The sequence below is a fragment of the Leptonychotes weddellii genome, chromosome 15 (genome assembly GCF_054177405.1).
Source record: "Leptonychotes weddellii isolate Sample4059 chromosome 15, ASM5417740v2, whole genome shotgun sequence".
Taxonomy (NCBI): domain Eukaryota; kingdom Metazoa; phylum Chordata; class Mammalia; order Carnivora; family Phocidae; genus Leptonychotes; species Leptonychotes weddellii.
The window spans coordinates 30,642,308-30,667,602 of NC_138383.1; the positions used below are offsets into that span (position 1 = coordinate 30,642,308).

A 25,295-nucleotide genomic window follows, 5' to 3' on the forward strand; every position below is an offset into this window, starting at 1 on the left:
TCTTTCTTTCTTTTTTTAAAGATTTTTTATTTATTTGACAGAGACACAGCAAGAGAGGGAACACAAGCAGGGGGAGTGGGAGAGGGAGAAGCAGGCTTCGCACGGAGCAGGGAGCCTGATGTGGGGCTTGATCCCAGTACGCTGGGATCATGACCAGAGCTGAAGGCAGACGCCCATCAACTGAGCCACCCAGGCGCCCCCTCTTTATTTCTTAATAACTAGAATTACTTGAGTTATTTAAGGGCTATCTTTGGGTTAGGTTTTGTTTGATTTTGCTAGTCAGTCTTTAAATTTTCTAAGTAACTCCATGACAATACAGACTTGGACTGGATGAGTGAGATAGGTCAGGACTCCAGTAAGTCACTTTGCTGGATCCTACTGAGCTGAGAGAGGGCAGAGAAGTATTTAGCATAAGATATATAGAATAAAATTTGCCATTTTAACCATTTTTAAGTACATTTCAGTGGCATTAATTGAATTCACAGTGTTATGGACATATCATTACTATCTTTGTCTAAAATATTTTTATCACCCTAAAGAGAAGCTCTGTACCCATTAAGCAGTAATAGGCCTCCACCCAACCCCTTGCCTCACAGTCCACTTTCTGCCTCTTTGAATTTGCTTATTATAAATATTTCATATAAATGGAATCATACAATATTTATCTTTTTGTGTACCTCATTTCACTTTACATAATGTTTTCAAGATCCATCCATGTTGTAGCATGTGTTAGAACTTCCTTTCTTTTTATGGCTGAATAGTATCTCATTGTAACTAGTAACTTAAGAGTGGTTTTTTCCTCACAATATCCTTCTGTTTAACGTTTCTTTTACATTGTTAGAAGTTTTTTATCTTGCTAATTGTTGTATATTTTAAATTGATGTGACAAATCAGTTTGAAGATGTAGGATGTCTTGAATTCAATGAAATTTTTGTTTATGGTTCCACCCCATTTAAATTTGGGGGCATTGAAATAGTTTGGTATATGCCCCTGACCTAGTCCCAGTCTCATTTTCTAGCTTTAGAGGTGGCGGTGGAGCTGGAAGCCACTGGGGATTTTGGCATAGTATCACGATCCCAAAGTTTGTGCTACTAGAACCCCCAGTGGAAATCTTTTACCTCTTTTGAGTTGGAATTCACCTATTTGAATTGGGAAACTGGAACCTTTCCTTCTAGGCATATGAATAAGTCCTTTTCTCCTGCTGCTTCTTCACCATAGTTAATATGTTAATCTCATGCTGTTCTCCAGATGGAATTAGATTAGTGAACAGTAGGAGAATATTTTATTCTTTAATCACTATCATGCAGCATAAAATTGTATTAACTTAAGCAAAAAGGTCATAGCTTTCTTAGCTAAAATTTTCAAGCTTAATCTTGTTTTTCTATCCTTATATATACTGTTTTTAAGAAACTCTAAATACATTTTGCCTAAGGTGAATTTGATTTTATATTGTTACCTATTTTATTAGCCATTCCTTCCACTTCTGTCATTTATAAAATTAATACACATGCCTTCTATGTCAAATCCAAATCACTGATAAAAAGATGTTTAATAGGGGTGCCTGGGTGGCTCAGTCAGTTAAGCATCTGCCTTTGGCTCAGGTCATGATCCCAGGGTTCTGGTATGGAGCCCCACATAGGGCTCCCTGCTCCGTGGGGAGCCTGCTTCTCCTTCTGCTCCCCCTGGTTGTGCTTCCCCCCACTCCGTGTGTCAAATAAATAAAATCTTAAAAAAAAAAGATGTTTAATAGTTATAATAAAAATAAAGTCCAGTTAGGACTTCTTTTAGAGTCTTTTTTCCAAAGAAGATACAGAATTCTTGGGATGCCTGGGTGACTCAGTTGGTTAGGCGACTGCCTTCAGCTCAGGTCATGATCCCAGTGTCCTGGGATTGAGTCCCACATCAGGTTCCTTGCTCAGTGGGGAGCCTGCTTCTCCCTCTGCCTTCTGATCCCCCTGCTTGTGCTCGCTCTGTCTCTGACAAATAAATAAAATCTTTTAAAAAAATAAAACAAACAGTAAAATAAACACTTAAAGAAAAGCAGAATTAAAAAAAGAAGATATAGAAATTTTAATCATTTTTTTTGTGTTTATAATCACTCAGCCATATTTGCATGGCTCTAACTATAATTATTAAATCTACAGTTTACCATAATATCTAAAATATAATAATATGAGATCTTGTCAAATATTTGTCTAAGTAAAGTAAGCTTGCCTTTACTTTAATTCTTATTGGTTAATTTGATTACCATTTAAAATTTCTGGAACATGATCTTTGTCATAACATGGAATCTAATTAATTTTTTTTGTAACTTCTAGGCTAACTTTGGGTTAGGCATACGAGGAAGTTGGTCTATTTTTATTTTTTTTAAGATTTTATTTATTTATTTGACAGAGAGAGAAAGCACAAGCAGGGGGAGAGGCAGGGAGAGGGAGAGGGAGAAGCAGTCTCCCCGCTGAGCAGGAAGCCAGGTGGGGCTTGATCCCAGGACCCCAGGATCATGACCCGAGCTGAAGGCAAATGCTTAACCGACTGAGCCACACAGGTGCCCGGGGAGTTAGTTTATTTTTTATGTGATCTCTTAAAAGGTGTATAATTTAAAGATTCACTTTTATAGTGGTTTGAATTGAGCCCTTTTTCAAAGTAGTAGAAACATGTAAGAATTGGTATATTTAATGATTAAAAGATTGCCTTATTCATTTGATTTACATTTCCGTAATGACTAAGATTTTGAGCATCTTTTCATGTGTTTATTGGTTATTTGTATATCTTCTTTGGAGAAATGTCTGTTTAAGTCATTTGCCCATCATAAGTCATTTGCCCATTATTTGTTTTCTGGTTTATAAAGTCTCCTAGTTTTTGTTTTTTCATTTGCTCATTAATTGGGTTGTCTTTTTGTTATTGAATATAGAATCCTAGGCTGTGTGCAGAAGTTTTTTTCTTCCTTTCAGCACTTCAAATGTGTTCCTTTTACTGTCTTCTGGCTTGTGTTGTTTCTGAAGTCAGTGATAATTTTTATTTTTGTTTTGTTGTATAATGTGTCCATTTTTCCCCCCCTCGGTGCTTTTAAAATTTTCATTTTTTTAAAAGATTTTAATTTATTTATTTGACAGAGAGAGACAGCGAGAGAGGGAACACAAGCAGGGGGAGTGGGAGAGGGAGAAGCAGGCTTCCCACTGAGCAGGGAGTCCAATGCGGGGCTCGGTCCCAGGACCCTGGGATCATGACCTGAGCTGAAGGCAGACACTTAACGACTGAGCCACCCAGGCGCCCCAAAATTTTCATTGTTTTTCCATGAATTTATGATATGCCTTAGTTTGGTTTTCTGTATTTATCTTGTATGAATTTCTTTGAGAATCTTGGATCTGTGATTGAACTGGAGAGGTACTTTGCCACTATCTTTCAAATATATTTTCTGTCTCCCCTTCCTTTTTCTTGGCCTCCAATTACATGCATTCAAAAATGGTGATTATTCACATGACTGGACTCTGATTTTCTCTTTAATTTACTTTCCATCTTTTCCCCACCCCCCTTGTAACCTTTTTTCTTATTGTACTTCAGTTTGGGTAGTTACAATTGTTCTGTCTTCAGGTTCACTGATCTTTTATTTGCCAATGTTAAATATGCTGTTAAAGCTCTATAGTAAACTTTTTTCAGGTATTGTTATTTTCTTCACTTTGAAAATTAAATTTTTTCTTTTAAAATATGGTTTCAGGGGTTCCTGGGTGGCTCAATCTGTTAAGTGTCTGCCTTCAGCTCAGGTCATGATTCCAGGGTCCTGGGATCGAGTCCTGCATTGGGCTCCCTGCTCAGCAAAGAACCTTCTTCTCCCTCTACCCCTTCCCCACTGCTTGTGTGCATGCATGCACACACGTGCTCGCTCTCCCCCTCTCAAATAAATAAAATACTTAAAAATTTTTGTAAAAATACATAGTTTCAGTTTTCATGTTCATATCTTCATTTAAATCCTTAACCTTATTTAATAGTTATTTTCAACTTCTTATATATTAGTTTTTATCATCTCTGTCATTCTTTTGCCTGATTTTATTTCTGGTGATTGTTTACATTTTCTTCTTACGTCTAGTATTGTTTATATCTGCTGGATAATATAAATTTTTTAAAAAGATTTTATTCATTTGAGAGAGAGAGCATGAGCAAAGGGGAGAGGCAGAGGGGAGAGGGTGAAGCAGACTCCCCACTGAGCAGGAAGCCAGGCAGGGCTTGATCCCAGGACCCCAGGATCATGACCTGAGCTGAAGGCAGGTGCTTAACCAACTGAGCCACATAGGTGCCCTGGATATTTTAAATTTTTAAAAAAGATTTATATATTTTAGAGGGAGAGAGAGCATGGGGTGGAGGGGAGGGGGAGAGGGAGTGAGAAACCCAAGCCGACTCCACACTGAGCGTGGAGCCTGTGGCTGGGCTTGATCCTACCACCCTGCAGACACAGCCTGAGCTGAAACCAAGAGTCGGAGGCTTAACCAGCTGTTCCACCCAGGCACCCCTGATTTTTTTTTTTAAGATTTATTCATTTATTTTAGAGAGAGAGCACGTGCAAGCAGGGGAAGGGGCAGAGGAGGAGAGAATATCTTCAAGCAGACTCCCTGCTGAGTGCAGAGCCCTACACTGGCTCAGTCTCATGATCCATGAGATCATGACCTGAGAGGAAACCAAGAGTCCGATGCTTAACTGACTGAGCCACCAGGCACCCCTCTAGTGGATATTATAAACTTTATGTCTTGAGTACTTGAGTTTTGTTGTCTTCATTTAAAGAGTGCTAGCTCTCTTTTATTCTAGCAACAGTGAAATTAGTTGCAGATTAGTCTAATTCTTCTGAGGCTTGTTTTAAATTTTTGTTATGTTGGGTCATAAGTAGCCTTTACTCTAAATCTTTTTTAGTTCTAATAGTGAGGATTGATTCTTCTGGAGTCTCTTCTAAATGCACTGGATATTAATGGAGGTCTCTCTTCTGACTGGTCAACTTCATACGAGCTTTGGGTAGTATTCAGCTTCCCAATACCTGGTAGTTTTTCCTTAGTATTTGTTCTTTTTCTTGTGTGGAATTTACATTATGCACCTGAATGTTATTCGGAACTTCAAGGGGTCCTTTTTGATTTTCTGAAGCTAAGTCTGACTCTCTCATATTTCTGTATAGAATTTACAGAAAAGGAAAATTTGATTAGTATTATGAAATGCATTTGAAGTAAAGAAACATTTAGTTGGAATAGACTTTCTGCAAAGGCAGTAATGTAAACAGAAATACTTTTTATCTTTAAAAGGAAAAATCTTTTCAACACATATATATAGAATCAGAGTTTGCATTCGAATAGCAATATTTGAAATTTTATGGGTATTAAGTATATTTTATGTAAATGAATATTTCATGTTTTTATAGATTATGTACTGTGGGTCTTATTGTGTACTTGAATTATTCTTTGAACTTTACCAACATAGAGTGTGACTCATTTTGTGTATTCATGTTATATATTTGTCATTAATTATATAAAGACAATTTTTAGGCATATAGGTTGGTAGAATCAGAGTCTTTGGGAAAATACGTTGTTTTGGTTTGTTTTTTTTTTTTTTTACTTTGAGCTTTTGTACCTTTTTTTTTTAATGCTGTGTGAGTCCGTATAGATGATGTTAACACTTTTGTAACAGATGTTTCCCCCAAAATAGTAGCTTGAGATAACACAAGGTTATTTTTCACTCATAAAAATTCTGTTGATGGAGTCAGGTGATTCTCTGTGACAGCTCCTTTGTGTGTTGGTTCAACTTTCCAGGCATTGTCAATTCTTACTGTGTTTTTGTTTATCAGAAGGAGCTTCTATAAATCACCAAGGTAGAGGTAGGTGGTCATGCCAGGGAGGGGTCTCTTGCCTGCAATTAGATATTTAGCCCAGAAGTGGTATATGTCATTCTGTCCTTAATCCTTTGGTCACAAATAGTCGTATCAATTATAAGGAGCATGAAGAAATGTCTCCTTGCCTTATGCCCCAAAAGAAAGGAGAACTATATTTGTGAGAGCATCAGAAGTCTCTTCTACAAATATCTAGGCCTAATATTTTCATGCTTTATGCTCTCAATTTCCCTTTTGAAATTATCATTGGAATTACTTTCCTGTTCTTATTATTCTACCTTCTTGTTACCTTAGTTCAGCAATGCCCTTTAGGAAGGAGGATTGAAACATTGTTCATATTGAAACTTTAATCCATATAAAAATAAAGTGATTAGTTGACATAAGAAGGGAAAGATTACATGTATATGGAAGTATGAGTATAAATTCATGATGTATTTTCTAGCATAGTCCACTGAAAAGTCTGAGAAGCAATCACCAATACCCAATCAATAAGCACCCCCAGCACCTCTAATCAACTATTGTGCCACCCTGGCTCTTCTATACAAAATATATCTCAGGATGGCCAAATAGTTGCTTAGGGGAATTTTCTCGCTATAGAAGTACTCTAGCCAATTAACAAAAAAATGGCAGAATTATAATTACCAGCATTTTTTTAACCTTTAGTGAATTTGTGAGTCTAGGCAGTGGCCATCAATGGCTACTAATGTCACAGAAAGAGAAATAAGCAGTCATTATGTGCCTCCTGATGGAGATACAATAGCATCAACTGGGAGATGGTTTTTGCCAAAAAATATAATCAGTTCGCTGGAACTGACTACCATTGCACAGGAAATACAGAGGACAGAATATGTAATCATCAAAATGCAAACTTTGGGAAACTGCTCAGGACCAACATCTTGGTTTCTTCAGCAAGTAAATTGTGAGGAAAAAAAGACAGGATTGGAAGGAGAGAGAAAGAAAATGTACATATAAAGAGACTTAAGAGTCTAGCAACCAGTTATATATTTTAGATCCTGATTTGAAGAAACAAGTTGAAAAAAATTATGAGACAGTTGAGGAAACTTGAATACTGACTACATACTTTGTGATACTAAGGAATTTTTGTTAGTTTTCATGTCAGTCTGTTTGGACTGGTATAACCATATCATATTCTGAGTGACTTATAAGCAACAGAAATTTGTTTCTCACAGTTCTGGAGTCTGGAAAATCCAAGATAAGATGCCCACACAGGAGTGCCTGGGTGGCTCAGATGGTTAAGCCTCTGCCTTCGGCTCAGGTCATGATCTCCGGGTCCTGGGATCGAGCCCTACCTCAGGCTCCCGACTCAGCGGGGAGTCTGCTTCTCCCTTTCTCTCTGCCTCTCCCCCTGTTCATGCTCTCTTTCTATGTGTGTCTCAAATGAGTAGATAAAATCTTAAAAAAAAAAAAAAAAGATGCCCACACATATAGAATCTGGTGAGGGCTTGCTTCCTGCTTCATAGATAACTCTCTTTCCCTGTGTCCCCTGTGTCACCTGTCTCACATGGTAGAAAGGACAAGGGAGCTCTCTCAGGCCTCTTTTGTAAGGATGACTAATCTCATTCATGAGGGCTCTACCCTCATTACCTAATCACCTCCCAAAGTGTCGTACCCCACATTGGGATTCAACATAAGAATTTGGGGGAGACAGATTTGTTAAGTGGTAGTCCTAGTATGGTTATATTTTTAAAGTATCTTGTAATACATAATAAAATATTTACATATCACATTAAGAATAAACTGCATAGAGCTTTTTTTTTAAACACAGAATAAGTTTGTTGTTGTCTAGGCATTTCCAGAAAAATCAGTTCTTCATTAACAAATTTAGAGCTGCTAAATTTGATGTGAGAAAATTGGTTTTGAAAGAAATAACATCTTCAAAAGAAAGCATAGAAAAATTTTGATATGGAGTAAAACTAGTTGATGAATCAAATGTTCATTAAAAGTTTAAATGGAAAAGTATTGATCCTCACAAAAATTATGTAAAATGAAATGAAAATTGAAAACATAAACTTGGTTCTGTTGACTATTAATCAAGCAGTTTAAAAAGTGTAGTAGAGTTTACTTAGGAAACTTTCCAAGGCAAAAGTTATGAGCTCATTGATTCCGAATTAATTCTTACTAATTAACAAAGTGGAGTCAAGCTCTGGTTTCTATCTTCTGCCCTGAGAATAGCACTTCTCACACAGGAGCTGCTCTTTGGCCTGGGTCCTGGAATGAGACGACATGTGACACCTGCATGGAATGGAGTGGAACTAAGGCTCAGGAAGTTAAGTGATTTGCCCAAGGTCATATAGCTAATAAATTAATAAAGGCTGTGTTCAAACCCAGGTCTCTCTCATGTCAAATGCCATGAGACAGTGTGCATCACTTATTTTCCCCAAGGAATAGTGGAATACCCTTGTACCTTATAGCCAAAAGACAGTGGAGGGAGAAGGACCAGGGCATAGAGCAGCAGTTAAAACATGGCACAACTTGGGCGCCTGGGTGGCTCAGTTGGTTAGGTGACTGCCTTCGGCTCGGGTCGTGGTCCTGGAGTCCTGGGATCAAGTCCCGCATCGGGCTTCCTGCTCAGCGGGGAGTCTGCTTCTCCCTCTGACCCTCCCCCCTCTCATGCTCTCTCTATCTCAGTCTCTCTCTCAAATAAATAAATAAAATCTTTTAAAAAAAAAAAAGGCACAACTTTTCCTTAAATCTGGAGACCTATGTACATCTGCCTGTTTTTAACCTTTTAACTATATTCCAGGAATTCTTGGTATGTTACAGAATATAGAATAAGTCTTTCTCGTTGGTTTTCAAGTCTTTCTCTTTTAAAATGCATATTAATTTCTTTTCTGAACTAATCATATTATTTACTGGGGTGATATCATTGCCTGAAAGGAGGCTAGTGAGATCATTACCACAAGCATCAATCTTCTTCTACATTAGTATAATAGTATGCCAAGTCTCAGTCTGGATATTTATGGCTACCAAATATTTAAGAAAATATGTTTCTTATTCTCCTTTATTTTTTAATAGCTACAGAAAATCACTAAAAAGATTTTTTTTTTTTTTTTTAAGTAGGCTCCACGCCCAGTGTGGAGCCTAACACAGGGCTCGAACTCACGGCCCTGCGATCAAGAATCGGACGCTTGACCAACTGAGCCATTGAGGCACACCCCAAGAGATTTTTAAATAAAGATCTTATAATGAGTTACAATAATAATAAACACTTATGTGCTTTTTAAAAGGTAGCATCAAAATATCCTTTCTACCCTGTGCACACCCACTCTCACCAATCCTAAAAGCAAAGCTGAGTAGTAATGAGCATGGCACTTAGTATTTCATAAGTGTTAAAGCATTGTCAGTTGTAACATAACCATTGCTTTAAAAATAACTTTTTGGGGATAAAAAAAAGATATTACACATTAGATGTGTTAGATGCATGATGATTTGTGAAACATTAATAAAAGGTGGAAAATACATATGCTTTAGAATTCAGAAAATAGGGTGATTTTCCCGGGCCTCTTTTCCTCATCTGTCAGATGAACTTTTGAACTTGGTAGTTTTGGATGGTTATTACTGTTCTTGTATTTTGGGAGTGAGGTTACCAGTACGTTCCAGCATTCCAACCAGACGTATTCAAAACAAAATCTTCTGTATTTTAGAAATACTTGCAAAACTGAAAATCCTATCTTACCCAAAATTCCTTGATTAACTTTACTCTCTTTGTATTAAAGTCAGGTAAGTGGTCAGAAATGAAGAGCCTACATCATTAAGTTAAAACGGGGAAAGGGGATGCCAAAGACATAGTGGTTATACATTGAGTTTGTGATCATCTGGAATTTTGTAGTTTAATTTTCAGTAGATTTCACCAAAATGGTTTCATCTTGCTGGTGATGGCTTTCATTTCATGTAATACTAAAGAATGTTTATAACCATATTATAGAACCATGAAGTGGTTAAGAGTTCAGTTTCAGGAACCTGTCTTGCCTAGTGTTTGAATCTTGACTCTGCCACCTCATTAATGTATGACTTTGGACAAGTTACTTACTCTTCTTGGGCTCTAGTTTTGCTCAGCCACAAAATGGGGACAACCAGTAATACCTTCCTCATGGAATCATCTTGAGGCTTAATACTGTTAAAGCACTTACCACAACAGTTGTATGGCACATAATAGGCATTTAAATGTTGGCTGTTGTTTTTATTATTATAAAAATAATAATTTATTAATGGAGTTAATGTTGGGTTGAGGACTATAGTGCTGTGATTTAGTAAGTAGTTTCTTGCTGACTGGCAATATAAAGATCAAGATACATGATATACCATTGTACGTGTAGTATGCAACAGTATGTGTCCAGTTCCTTTCTCCCATCTGTGCTACTGTCATGTGTTTTAATTTTTTTTTTAAAGATTTTATTTATTTATTGGACAGAGAGAGTGAGAGAGTACAAGCAGGGGGAGCAGTAGAGGGAGAGGGAGAAGCAGACTTCCTGCTGAGCAGGGAGCCTGACGCAGGGCTCTATCCCAGGACCCTGAGATCATGACCTGAGCAGAAGGCAGACACTTAACCATCTGAGCCACCCAGGCCCGCCATGTGTTTTAATTTTACACATGCTATAAACACATTACATTTTTACTCCTATTCCTTTAGATGGCCAATTATCTTTTAGAGCAATTAAAAATAAGGAAAAAACTACATTTCATATGTACCTTCATTTATGCCATTTCCTTTTCTTTTGTCTTTGTGTAGGTACATGTGTCTGGTTTGGTATTGTATTTCCTTTAGCCTAACGTACTTTTCTCCCCCTTTTTTGTGGTGTAGCTTTGCTGGTAATGACTTCTTTGTTTTTGTTTTCCTGAAAAAATCTATTTGACCTTTCTTTTTGAAAGATATTTTCTCTGAGTATAGGATTCTCAGTTTTTTCTTCTTAGTGTTGTAAACATGCCACTTCACTGTCTTCTGGCTTATGTAGTTTTTGATGAGAAATGTTTTCTCTCAATATAGTATGTCTTTTTTCCTCTGTGTGCCTTAAAGATTTTCTTTTTATCTTTGGTTTTGAGTAGTTTGAATATGATTTGTCTAGTTGGTTTTGGGGGGTTAGAGGTGTAATTTATCCTGCCTGTTCTCAGAACAACTTCTGTCTGTGGTTTTGTGTCTTTATTAGTTTTGGAAAATTCTCAGCATTATCTCCTCAGATATTTCTTCTGCTCCATTCTCTTTTACTTCTAAGATTTCAACTGCATGTGTGTTAAATCAATTGATTGTCCCACAGCTCTTGGATTTTCTGTTTTGTTCCTTCCTATCCACACATTTTTTCCCCTGTTTCATTTTTAACAGTCTCTTACTTGACTCTCTTGAGTTTATTGTTGAGCCATTCCAAAGCTTTTATTAACTCTCTGTTCCCGTTTTTCCTTTGTCAGGGTGGTTTTTTCCTTTCCTTCCTTGTGTAACTTATAATTTGTGGTTGAAAGATGGATGCATTATATACTGGACAGTACAGACTGAGGGAAATAGTATTTATGCCTGCCTAGATCTTTAGCATGAGTGTAGCTGAGTCAGTCTTGTCTGTGGTTGAGCTATATTTTGTATTGCTATGCTTACCCACAGTGTACTACAGACTTCAAATTCCAGTCTAGGGTTACCTTTTTTATTTTTTTATTTTTTTTTAAGATTTTATTTATTTGAGAGAGAGAGAGTGTGCAAGAGAGAATACAAGCAGGGTGAAGGGCAGAGGGAGAAGCAGACTCCCAGCTGAGCAGGGACGTGGGACTTGATCCCAGGACTCTGGGATTATGACCTGAGCCGAAGGCAGTCACTTAACCGACTGAGCCACCCAGGTGCCCCTCAGGTTACCTTTTTTAGGGTGGGATCTCATTTGCCAAAGGATTTTTCTTTCCTTTTCTTTTTTTGTTTTTTAAGATTTATTTATTTTTTGAGAGGGAGAGCACGTGCACAGAGGGAGAGAATCTCAAGCAGACTCCCTGCTGAGAGCTGAGCCTGACCCAGGGCTCGATCTCAGGACCCTGAGATCATGACCCATCCCATGACCCCGAGATCATGACCCAAGCCGAAATCAAGAGTTGGACGCTTAACTGACTGAGCCACCCAGGCGCCCCACCAGAGGATTTTTCTAATGTCTACTCTACCTTCAACTTTGGATCTCATTTTCTTAGTTGTTAAAGTACCTTAGAGAGTGTCTCTCTCCCTACTCTTCCCTTCCCAGCAGTAGACTGATGTTATTTATTACCTCAGTGTTTGCTAACACAATGGTGGTAATGGGTGTGGGTGCTAGGGCAGGGGACAGTCTGTTTTCCATTTTTCTGTTTCAGTTTTAGGCAGACAGTGTATCCCCAGAGACTTTCTCAGTGGTTCCACCTCTCTCCCAGGGGTTGGGGATCTCTAAAGGTCTAGGGCTATGATTTTTTCTACCCCTGCCTCAGGGATAGAGGGTTTTTTCTGTTACCTTCCTTCAGTTTATGCAGGGGCCAACTAAAAATAGTTACTCCATAAAGTATATCTATTAAGATTTTTTTTAATGTTTTTTATGTTCTGATCTGAAGCCATCTCCCTAGGCTATTTTTGCTAGACTTTTCTATCAGTGGCACCAGAGATGCAAAGTTTTTGGCATCAAGTGTGTTATTAAATATATTTATAAATATCACTTAATAAATAATGTATTTTCATTTTTTATATTGATTCTAAGTTTTATTTCTTTAATTCTTTTTTTACTGAAGTATAATTGATATCCAATGTTAAATTAGTTTCAGATGTACAACATAGTGATTTAACTTCTCTATTCATCATGGTATGCTCAGCACAAGTGTAACTACCATCCGTCACCATACAATACTATTACAGTACAATTGACTGTATTCCCTATGCTGTACCTTTTATCCCTGTGACTTATTAATTCTATAACTGGAAGCCTGTATCTCCCACTCCCCTTCACCCATTTTGCCTGTCCTCCCCTGCCCCTCTGGCAGCCATCAGTTTTTCTGTATCTATGGGTCTGTTTCTTCTTTTTGTTTGTTTATTCATTTGTTTTGTTTTTTAGATTCCACATATAAGTGAAATCATTGTCTTTCTCTGTCTTGACTTACCTCACTTGGCATAATAACTTCTAGGTCCATCCGTGTTGTTGCAATTGTCAAGATCTCATCCCTTTTGTATGGCTGAGTAATATTCCTGTGTGTGTGTGTGTGTGTGTGTGTGTGTATACATACACGTGTACACACACATCTTCTTTATCCATTCATCTATCAGTGGACACTTGAGTTACTTCCATATCTTGGCCATTATAAATAATGCTGCAATAAGCATAGGGGTGCATATATCTTTTCAAATTAGTGTTTTCATTTTTTTTGGGTAAATAGTCAGTAGTAGAATTACTGGATCATAAGTATTTCTATTTTTGATATTTTGAGGAACCTCCGTACCCTTTTCTACAGGGGCTGCACAATTTATAATCCCACCAACAGTGTATAAGGGCTCCCTTTTTTCTCCAATCCTCACCAACACTTGTTATTTTTTATGTTTTTGATTCTAGCCATTCTGATAAGTGTAAGGTGATACCTCATTGTGGTTTTGATTTGCACTTCCCTGATGATTACTGATACCGAGCATCTTTTCATGTGTCTGTTGGCTATCTGTATGTCTACTTTGGAAAAAATGCCTATTCAGATCCTCTGCCCTTTTTTTTTTTTTTTTAAAGATTTTATTTATTTATTTGAGACAGAGAGAATGAGAGAGACAGAGAGCACATGAGAAGGGGGAGGGTCAGAGGGAGAAGCAGACTCCCTGCCGAGCAGGGAGCCCGATGCGGGACTCGATCCCGGGACTCCAGGATCATGACCTGAGCCGAAGGCAGTCGCTTAACCAACTGAGCCACCCAGGCGCCCTTTTTTTTTTTTTTTTTTAAAGTATCTCCATGCCCAGCACGGACCCCAGCCTGTGGGGCTTGAACTCAACAACCCTGAGATCAAGACCTGAGCTGAGATCAAGAATCACGTGCTTAACTGACTGAGCCGCCCAGGTGCCCCATGTCCATTTTAAAATCAGATTATTTGTTTTTTTGGTGTTGAATTGTGTAAGTTCTTTATATATTTTAGATATTAACCCCTTATCGGATATATTATTTTTCGAATATCTTTTCACATTCAGTAGATTGCCTTTTCATTTTGTTGATGGTTTCCATCACTATGCAAAAGATTTTTTATTTTGGTGTAGTCCCAATAGTTTTATTTTTGCTTTTGTTTCCATTTTACCTAGAAAAATGTTAACAACAGCTGATGTCAAAGAAATTACTGCCTATGTTTTCTTCTAGGAGTTTTATGGTTTGATGTCTCACATATAAATCTTGATTCCATTTTGATTTTATTTTTGTGTTTTGTATAAACAGGTGGTCTAGTTTCCCAGACCTGTCCAGTTTTCCCAGCACCATTTATTGAAGAGACTTTCATTTTCTCATTGTATATTCTTGCCTCTTTTGTCATAGATTAATTGACCATATAAGTATGTGTTTATTTCTGGGCTGTTTATTCTGTTCCATTGATTTATATGTCTGTTTTTATGACAGTATTATGCTGTATTGATTACTGTAGCTTTGTAGTAAATCTTGAAATCTGGGAGTTCCAGCTTTGTTGTTCTTTCTCAAGATTGCTTTGACTATTGGGGGGGTGTCTTTTGTGGTTCCATGCAAATTTTAATATTGTTTGTTGTAGTTCTTTGAAAAATGATGTTGGTATTTTAGTAGGAGTTGCATTGAATCTATAGATTCCTTTGGGTTTCAACTATTCTTTAATCATGCATTTTATTGACAAAAATTCTGCATGGCAAATACTAGGTCAGTTTGTTTTAAAGAACATGGCGCTTCTGACACCAGTTGTGTGGGTTTTTCCCCTTTATCAGTTAATTTTTCAACTCTCTGGACACCACTTGGATGTCCTACAGTTCAATTCAATTCTGATACTAAGTACCTGGAATTAGTGCAGACCTCACAGGTCTGGTCCTGGACCTCTGGTACTTCTGACCAATTGGCTGTAAATCTAGGGTTCCTATGACCCCTCTATGGGTTCAATAATTTGCTAGAATGGCTCACAGAACTCAGGAAGACACTTTAATTACTATTACCAGTTTATTTTATTTTATTTATTTATTTTTTTTTAAAAAAGATTTTATTTATTTATTTGACAGAGAGAGACACAGTGAGAGAGGGAACACAAGCAGGGGGAGTGGGAGAGGGAGAAGCAGACTTCCCGCAGAGCAGGGAGCCCGATGTGGGGCTCGATCCCAGGACCCTGGGATCATGACCTGAGCCGAAGGCAGATGCTTAACGGCTGAGCCACCCAGGTGCCCCATTACCAGTTTATTTTAAAGACTACAACTCAATAACAGCCAAATGGAAAGAGAGGCTAACGGTGGCGGCAAACAAGGGATGTGGATGGGCAGGGAGGGAGACGGTATGCAGAACTTCGATGCCATCTCTGGGTGCTCCACCCTTCTAGCACCTTGATGTGTTCACCAACCTGGAAGCTCTCCAAACCCCGTGGTTTAAGGGTTTTTAATGGAAGTTCCATTATGTAGGCATGGTTGATTAAATAATTGGCTATTGATTGGCTATTGGTGATTAACTCAGTTTCAGGCCCCTTACCCCTTCCTGGAGACAGGGGAGAGATGCTGAATATTTCAATCCTCTAATCACATCTTTTCCTCTGATTGGTAGGCTTACATTCTGAAGCTTTGTAAAGGTCCACCAGAAGTCACCTCATTAGCATATGAATTAAAGGGGCTTATTAGATGAATAACAAAAGATGCTCCTTTCACCTACATCACTAAGGATTTTTAGAAGCTCTTGTATCAGGAACCTGGAAGAAGACCAAATATGTATTTCTTCTTATATCACAATATCACCCTAGGCACTCAAAAAATTGTCAAATGAATGAATTCATGTGATTGTTGTTGCTGTCCCTTTCTTATGTGTAGCTTTTTTTCTTTTTTTTTGATCATTTTAATACTCATTTCTGAGTGTAAAAAATGTCTTTTGTGGTCTTCTATATATTTTACTTTTTAAAAATTGAACATATAATGTAAATTTGAGACATACATGTTAATTTGATACATTTATTTATTGTAATATGATTGCCATTCCATTTCTGAACTTTCACTTAAGAGAATGTCCATCTTTCAAATCAAAATGTGTGTAAGTTTTACAGAGGATGAAGGAAATTCTGTAATTACACAAAATTCTTATCACATTATTGGGGCTTTTGAAGGGGAGGACCTTTATCTTCTTTGGCCTTGATAAGGACTGCAAAGAGAAAGAATATTCAGTGTGTGAGCCAGTGATACATGTACTTTAGAATAGATACAGTGTATTTTTGGCTGAGTGCAATAACAAGATGTGTAAGAGGAAGAAGAGGGAGAAACTTAACATCATTTCACTAAGGTTTACCAAAGCCTTATTTGGAGATGGAGACAAGATTTGTTAAAGGTGATATCAGCCTCAAATTCCTCAACAACTAAAACATCTAACGTTGGCTTTATCATTTTCTCCTAGGTGATTTACTGTTCTTTTGGTGGAACATCCAAAGGACTGCACTTCAATAACTTAATAGTTGGACTTGTCCTTCTTACAAGAGGCAGAGATGAAGAGAAAGCAAAGTGTAAGTACTTTTATTATCTGAAAATGATAATACTACATTTGTGTGCAGAATAATTTACCTGAAAATTCTTTTTTTTTTTTTAAGATTTTATTTATTTGACAGAGACAGCAAGAGAGGGAACACAAGCAGGGGGAGTGGGAGAGGGAGAAGCAGGCCTCCCGCTGAGCAGGGAGCCTGATGCAGGGCTCAATCCCAGGACCCTAGATCATGACCTGAGCCGAAGGCAGGCGCTTAATGACTGAGTCATCCAGGCGCCCCTTACCTGAAAATTCTTGATGACAGTCAAAGCATTTGAGTTAATATTTCTCCAAAGAAAATATACAAGTGGCCAATAAGCACTTGAAAAAACGCTCAACATGATCAGGTATTAGGGAAATATACATTAAAATTAGAGTGAGATACCACGGCATATCTACCAGGATGGCTGAAATAAAAAAGACAGATTAGGATTGGTGAGGATGGAAAAGTTGCAAACCTTATACATTGCTGCTGGGAGTGTAAAATAGTACTGTCACTTTTGGAAAACTGTTAGATAGTTCTTCAAATTGTTCTTTTTTTTTTTTTTAAGATTTTATTTATTTATTTGACAGAGAGAGACACAGCGAGAGAGGGAACACAAGCAGGGGGAGTGTGAGAGGGAGAAACAGGCCTCCCGCTGAGCAAGGAGCCTGATGCGGGGCTCTATCCCAGGACCCTGGGATCATGACCTGAGCCGAAGGCAGACACTTAATGACTGAGCCACCCAGGCGCCCCAGTTCTTCAAATTGTTAAATATTGAGTTATCATATGACCTGGCAATTCCACTCCTATGTATATATCCCAGAAAATTAAAAACATGTGTTCATTAAAAAAATATGCATGAGTATTCATAGAAGCACTGTGCATAATAGTCACAAGATGGAAACAACCCTAGTGTCCATCAATTTATGCGTTCAACATAAACAAAATGTGTATGTCCATATAATAAATTACTGCTTGACAATAAAAAGGAATAAAGTACAAATAAATGCTGCAACATGATAACCTGAAAATATTATGTTGGAAGTCATAAATGCCAGTCAAAGTAGGCCACATAGTATGTAATTCCATTTATATGAAATGTCTGGATTAAGCAAATCCTTAGGCACAGTAGATTAGTGATTGTTAGAGGCTGGTGGAGGAGAGGAAAAATGGAGAACAACTGCTAATAAAGGTGGGTTTCTTTTTGGGATGAAAGTTTTATTGAAAATTTCCCAGGGGAGGGGCGCCTGAGTGGCTCAGTGAGTTAAACTTCTGCTTTCAGCTCAGGTCATGATCACGGGGTTCTGGGATCGAGTCCTGCATCGGGCTCCCTGCTCAGCAGGGAGCCTGCTTCTCCCTCTGCCCTTCCCCGGGCTTGTGCTGTCTCCTCTTTCGCTCACTCTGTCTTTCAAATAAATAAATAAAATCCTTAAAAAAGAAAAAAAAAGAGGAAAATTTCCCAGGGGAAGTAAAGGCAAGTGTTTCTGTTACATAGGATATATATCACTTTGCTCCAAAAATTCCTAGGTTTTTGTCCTTGGCCACTGGATGTTGGGTCTTTCTCTCTTCCTTCTTCCTTTTCTAACCTGCCTTCTGACTGCTTCCCCCAAATCTCTCAGAATCTTCTTTCTTACCCCTGAATTTAGACTGTTTTTTTTAATCTTTTTCCTTTTTTATAGTTTTATTGAGGTGTAATTGACTTAAAATGCACATATAAAAAGTGTAGATTTTGATATGTTTCGACACATATGTGTACCCACATTATCACAGTTAAGATATTGAATGTATCCTTAAACCCAATAGGAATTTCACTGTGATCCTGGTTTTTCAAATTAGAATCCCTCTACCAACAAATAGTGTGGCTCCAGGCAGCCAGTAATTAAAAATAATATTTTGGGAGGGTCACAAACATAAACGTATATTTAAATGTTTTTTTTTTTTTTAAGATTTTATTTATTTGAGAGAGAGGAAAAGAGCACAGAAGCAGTGGGGAGAGGGAGAAGGAGAAGCAGGCTCCCCTTTGAGTAGAGAGCCCAGTGCGGGGCTTGATCCCAGGACCCCAGGATCATGCCCTGAGCTGAAGGCAGATGCTTAACTGACTGAGCTACACACCCAGGCGCCCCTCTTTATTTTTATTATACTGTTGTATTAGTTTTCTAGGGCTGCCCTAACAAAGTACTGCAGACTTTCATAAGTGGCATAAAACAACAGAAACTGTCTTACAGTTCTGGAAACTAGAAGTCCAAATTGAAGATGTTGGCAGGGCCCTGCTCCCTCTGAAACCTATAGAGAAGAATGCCTCCTTCATAACTTCTGGTGGTGTTGTCCTTGATGTTCCTTGGCTTGTAGCTCCATCACTCCAATTTCCGACTGTGTTTTGTCTTCTCTTCTTATAATCAGTCATATTGGGTTAGAGCCCACCCTGATGACCTCATCTTAACTCGATTACATTTGCGAAGACCCTGTTCCAAATAGGGTCATATTTGTGGATACTGGGGTTAGGACTTTACCATCTTTGGTGGGGAACACAGTTCAGCCCATAACAGGTGGTCAAAGCATTCCAGCAAATACTCCCTCTGAGGAAATCCATTATGGGATGGAGGAAGGCAGGCAGGGGAACCTGCTGGGCCTTCAGAGGGATGGAATGTCTCTTCTATCTTTCTGTCTTCTATCTTTCCAAATAAGGTCCCATTCACAAGTACCTGATGGTTGGGTTTCAACATATCTTTTTGGGAGATGCAGTTCAATCCATAACAGCAATATTTCAAACATACATATAATATGTACATCCACCCAGCTTTATTATTTCTTAACATTATATCGTATTTGTTGTGGATCTTATTTTTTAGGAAATAAAATAATACAGCCAAGGTGTGGCGCTCTCTCTCTGTATCTCTTCATGGTTCTGTCCCCATTCTTCCCTTCACAGAGGTAACCACTCTCATGAATATAGTGATCTTTCGTTCCTCATGTAGGTCTTTATACATTTATGATGTTTTATATACCCTTAAACATATCTTCACCTGTTTTGCAGATTTTAAACTTTTTAAGTAAATGGTATATGGTACAGATTATTTTGCAATTTGCTTTTTCCCTGAATATTTTTGGTACTTATCCATCTTGAAACACTTAGTTCCTTTATTCTAACTGCTATATAGTATTTCATTGTGTGTGTATCTCAGTTTACCTATTTTCTTATTGATAGACATTTATCTTTTTTTCCCCTAAGTTTTGCTATTACTAATAATACCCAGTAAACATTGTTGTATCTCATGCATATGTATGAAATTTCCTCGAGGGTGGAAGTTGAGTTGCTTAGAATCTGAATTTCTAGCATATATCACCTTTGCTAGATTTGGCCAAGTTACTCTCTAAAGTGGTTGCAATAATTCATACTCTTTTTTTTTTTTTTTTAAGATTTTATTTATTTATTTGTCAGAGAAGAGAGAGAGAGAGAGAGCAAGTACAAGCAGGGGAAGCTGCAGGCAGAGGGAGAAGCAGGCTCCCCGCTGAGCAAGGAGCCCAATGTGGGACTCGATCCCAGAACACCAGGATCATGACCTGAGCTGAAGGCAGCCACTTAACCGACTGAGCCACCCAGGCACCCCAATAATTCATACTCTTATTAACAGTGTATAATAGTTCCTGTTTCTCCCAATTTATTGCTGACACTTTGTGTTGTCACACCTAAACATTTTTGCAAATTTGGTGTGTTTGAAAAGCTATCCCATTGCTGTTTTAATTTGTATTGCTGGTTTTCATTTTCTTTCTTTCTTTTTTTTTTTGGAATAAATTAAATTATATATTTATAAAGTGTTTGGCACTAGTAATCACTCAGTAATATTTACCTCTCTCTTCCTTCCCTACTTCTACCAAGGTATATTTAATCTATGGTAAGTTTAATTTATTCTTTCTTTCTCCTAGACATTTTTAGTCTTTTTGCAAGTGAATCTGGGAGTTATGTTGTACGGGAAGAAATGGAAAGAATGCTCCATGTGGTGGATGGTAAAGTCCCAGATACACTCAGGAAGTGTTTCTCAGAGGTATATTTAAAGATTTACATTTCATCCCTACCTATTACAAAGTATTAACTCTTAGATGTTTATGTGCAGCATATTCTTGACATTTTTGTTTTTAATGGTTGATGTTTCAACTATTTATGTGCTGTGCTTAAAGGTCCATAACACTTATTACTGCTATATTTGTGAATCTGAAAATTCCCAATTCTACTTAAAAGGCAAGTGTCTGTACTTATGGTATAATGAAACACACTCTCACATTCTTACACCAACACACACTGGTGATCCTGCAGGAAGCTGAGCATAGCTCACATTGTAGTTTCATTGCTTTTCTTTGTATAAATGGCCTTGAGTCATTCTGTGACTCTGGGACCCATCAAGGCTTATTTTATCATTTATTTGACTTAGCTGATTTGCATAGTGAAATATTTAGGTCTGAAAAATCTGTCATTTTTTTCTGTTTTCATAAATAATAATTTTCATTGTAGAAAACTTAAACAATAAAAAAATGCATATCTTTAACAGAGAAAACTCTTTTTTTTCTTCCTTTTCATAGGTCTGCTAATATGGGAAAAGTCCCTAGAGATGGTAGAGTAAAAACCCTTTTAGAATTTTCTGATCCTTTCCTGCAGTGAACTCAGTGCTACATGATTTCTTACACGTGGCTGTTTGACCTACTTGCATTTCACAGATATGACAGTTCCTTACTGCTCATAGTTTTATTCAGTTTAGTTTAGTCACCTTCCTAACTGTATAGGGACTGATGGTCTGTACTCCAGCCATATGCATATATTTGGTTCTAACGTCTCTTTGGACCCTCTAGCTTTTCATTATTCTGTCTTTGAGTTTCTTCTGTGTTGATAGCACCTGGGGATTTCCCTTTCTTGCTTTGAGCTTGCCTGTATGGTTTTTGGTAGTGGTTATGGTGTTACATTTTACTCAGCATTTCTGTGTGTTTGGTACAAAAGGATTGGCTTCCTGCATTTTGCTTCTGACACATTGACTGGAAGTTGCTGTGATAGTATTTCAGTACTTCAAGACAAACTAAGCTATGGTTTTTCTCTCCAGTAACAAATATTGTCTGGTCAAAAAAAGTCATCTAATCTTTGCAGGCCTGATTAATTGGATTTTTCACAGAGATGTCAAATGCATTAATACTCTGCACATATTGGGGGAGAATGTATATTTTTCTTATTTTAATGAGTTTTATGCACACATTCCCATTTTATAGATGGGAATTAAATGTTTCTAGTTTCTCTAAACCCAGTTCTCTGAAGTTCTCTAAAGTTTATGCACAATAGCAGGTACATGTATTAGACGATAATTAGTGCTATAGGGGAAAATTTAAGTAAATTAAGGGGGATAGTTAGTGATAGGGAGGATGTGGGTGAGTGTAGGTAATTTTGTGTAGGATAGTTGGGAAAGGCTTGTCAGATAAAGTGATATTTGAACCAAGAATTTAAAGGAAGAGAGCTATAACCATGTAGATATCTAGGGGAAAGCATTTTTCAAGAAGAGAATACAGCAAAGGCCCTGCTTGACATGTCCAAGCAACAAGTAACCTGGAATAGAATAAGAGAGTGGTAGGAAATGAAGTTACAGAGGTTGGGGAAGAGGGTGGGATAAAGTGGGGGAGATTATATATGGCTCTGGAGGACAGTGTGAGTTCTTTGACTTTTACCAAGTGAGGTAAATCATTGGAACGTTTTGGGCAGAGGAATGAATAGATGAGGGGTTTTTTTGTTTGTTTTTAAGATTATTTGAGAGCGAGAGCACGGAGGGGAGGGGCAGTGGGAGAGGGAGAAAGAGAATCTCAGGCTCCGCTGAATGCAGAGTCCGCCGGGCTCAATCTCATGACCCCAAGATCATGACCTGAGCCAAAACCAAGAGTCAGACACCTAACTGACTGAGCCACCCAGGCGCCCCAACATAAGTTTTTTTTTTTGAACATGATCAGTTTGGCTCTTCTGTAGAGGGTAGGCTAAACAGAGTCCAACTGAGCTGTCTGTGAATAATCCAGGTGAGAGGTGATAGTCATGTAGATCATGGTGTAGCAGTGAGATGGTGAGAAGTTTTCAGATTCTGCATTTATTTTGAAGAGAGAATTGACAGGAATTTTTCTTGTATTGATTATGGGGTATGGCAGAGAGAGAAGAGGATGACTAAGGTGTTTGGCTTGATTTAGTAAGTGAATGGAGTTTCCTTTAATTACGATGGCTAAGACTATTAGCGGTTCAAGTTTGGGGTTTTGATATCAAGGGAGATTTAGGACATAATTAAATTTGAGAATCATTTTAGACATTAAAGTGGAGATGTCAACTATGCTTTTTGATATATAATTTAGAGTTCATGGGATAGGATTTGTTGGCTTATAGTTGAGGATGAGATCATCTTAGAGTGAATTTAGATAGAAAACAGATTGGAAGACTGAGTCCTGTATTCCAATGTTTAGAGATTAATGAGATGAAGAAGAATCAAAACAGGAGCCTAAGGAATAACCTGTAAGGAGAACCAGAAGAGAATGGTGTCCTGGAAGCCAAGTGATGAAAGTGTTTTAAAAGAAAGGAGTACTTACATCAAATAAACTGAAAGGTCAAGTGGGTTGACCTTTGATCATTGAGAAGTGATTATTAGATTTGGCAATGTAGAGGAAGGTCATTGGTGTAGGTCCTGTGGAGTTAAAAAAAAAAAAATCACTGGAGTTAGGATACTAAAAGAAGTTTGCTCATAAGAGGAAATTGTAAGGGGGAAAGTGGAATGTTAAAATTGCATTTAATGGAAAGGGAACAGTTATTATAATGAAAAGATCATAAGACTGTTAGTAAGGCTGCGGTTAAGTGTTATATGAAGGACAAGATCTTTGGAAGAGGAAAGATCAAAGAAATGAGAGGCCCTGGTTTTGGAATGCTCATGAAGAAGCTATTTAAATCACTAGATGCTTGTGGTTGGTAAAAAAACCAACACTGTAAATGGGCTAATTTTTTATCTGATTCAACTACTTGATGTATTTACCTGCTGTAATTTCTGAGTAATGTGTCTGATTATGTCCAAACCCTTGCTTTTCAAGTTAACCATGTTTCAGTATGAATCTACTTGTATTAGAATAGATTTATTTAGACCTCCCAAAGCAGTGCTTTATGTTGTTTTGGGGCAATCCAAAAAAAACCCCAAGACTATAAAGAGAAGCACTTTAGCTAAAAGATGTGGACCTAGCACCTAGATTTAGTGACATGGAATGGGTTTCAGCTTTTTCTGTCTTGTGCTTTTATTAGTCTTGATGAAGTTATAAAGGAATCCACGTAGGAGTTGTATTATTCTTTTCTTACTGAATATTTTCTTTGGTTGTCAATTTTTAAGGTGGAAATTCATATTTTGTATTGTTCTTTAAAGATATAACAGTTTCAGGAGCCTGTTCATTTTTAATTGCCCTATGTTTCTGGAATTTTTTTTCCTAAACTGCTATTGTGACAATTTATAAAAGGAAACTTTCTGTTTGCTGCCTTTTTTAGAATACATCCATGACTCAAAAACATAAAAAGTCAGGTTTAACAGATGGAATTTTGGTGTTACCAGTATTGCAGTGATCTGAATGGACAGATAGATTTCAGAGCTTACTTTATATTTCACTGAGTCAGCCAACAAGTGTGGTGTATAGCTTAGGCTTAGAAAATTTGGACTACCTGGGTTCAGTCATATCCCTGTCACTGTATAACCTTAGATTATTTAACTTTTTAATGCCTCAATTTTCTCTTGTGTGAAATAGAGATGATAATAGTATCTCCTACAGAGGGTTACTTTGAAGATTAGGGGTGCCTGGCTGGCTCATTTGGGGGGAGCTTGTGACTCTTGATCTCAGGATTGTGAGTTTGAGCCCCATGTTGGGTATAGAGATTACTTAGAAATAAAATCTTAAAAAAAATTTTTTTTTAATAATATTAACTATATGGGAAGGTGGTAGAAGTGTCTATTTTAACTGGCAGCTTCTTTCTTTCTTAGTACATCAGAGTGCATTTTATAGCAACAACATCTTAGCTTCTCTGAAACCATTGATGCTACATGTTTCGTGTATCTAAGATCCCATCAATTGTAAGATGTACCTGTATGTGTTACAAAGAAAGAAAAAACCTGCCAGTTATAATTGAAGGATGCTATTGATTTTAAAACTCATCCCAATGTTAGAGATGTTAACATGTGTAAAAATGTGTGTGAGCTTGTGAGATATATACAGCTAATCGTCTTTCTAGACTAAATGTGGGAAACAGAGAAAGAATATGGGTATGATCCCTAATCTCTACACATGCTGGCAATATCCTCACATGTCCCTGCGGCAACTCTGAATGCCACATTCTTCCATTCAGAAAAACAAGACTGTCAATGTTGTTTTGATGTTTTGAATTATACTGTTAAGTCTTCTGAAACTACTAGGCTAAGTATATTGCTGTACTTAACAGGATGCTGCCAAACAATATAGAAATTATTTCTACCATATATCTCTTTTAGGTTATGAGTTATTTGTATTCCTTAATATTTCTATCAGGATTAGACCTAATAGGCTCCTGAATGTCTTTCTTCATTGTATTTCCAAGTGGGTTGCTTCTGTCTTTTTTTCATAGAAACATCTGGCCCTCATTCACCCTAGGTCCTCTTGTCTTCCAGACAAAGAAATTGACTTGCACAGCTAAGTGATGTTCTTTCTCCGCTCAGATACTTTTTTTATCCAGAGATTTAGAAAACAAAATATTTGACAAGAAAGC

General features: G+C 37.5%; 1 protein-coding gene across 1 annotated transcript in view; it reads left to right on the forward strand.

The window, feature by feature from the left end:
• USP32 (ubiquitin specific peptidase 32) overlaps nucleotides 1-25,295 on the forward strand; it is a 155,559-nt gene that overhangs the window by 62,624 nt on the left and 67,640 nt on the right. The window contains exons 3-4 of the mRNA XM_081805977.1: nucleotides 16,417-16,522; nucleotides 20,447-20,565. Of these exons, the coding sequence (XP_081662103.1) occupies nucleotides 16,417-16,522; nucleotides 20,447-20,565 (225 nt within the window). The remainder of the gene's footprint in view (nucleotides 1-16,416; nucleotides 16,523-20,446; nucleotides 20,566-25,295) is intronic.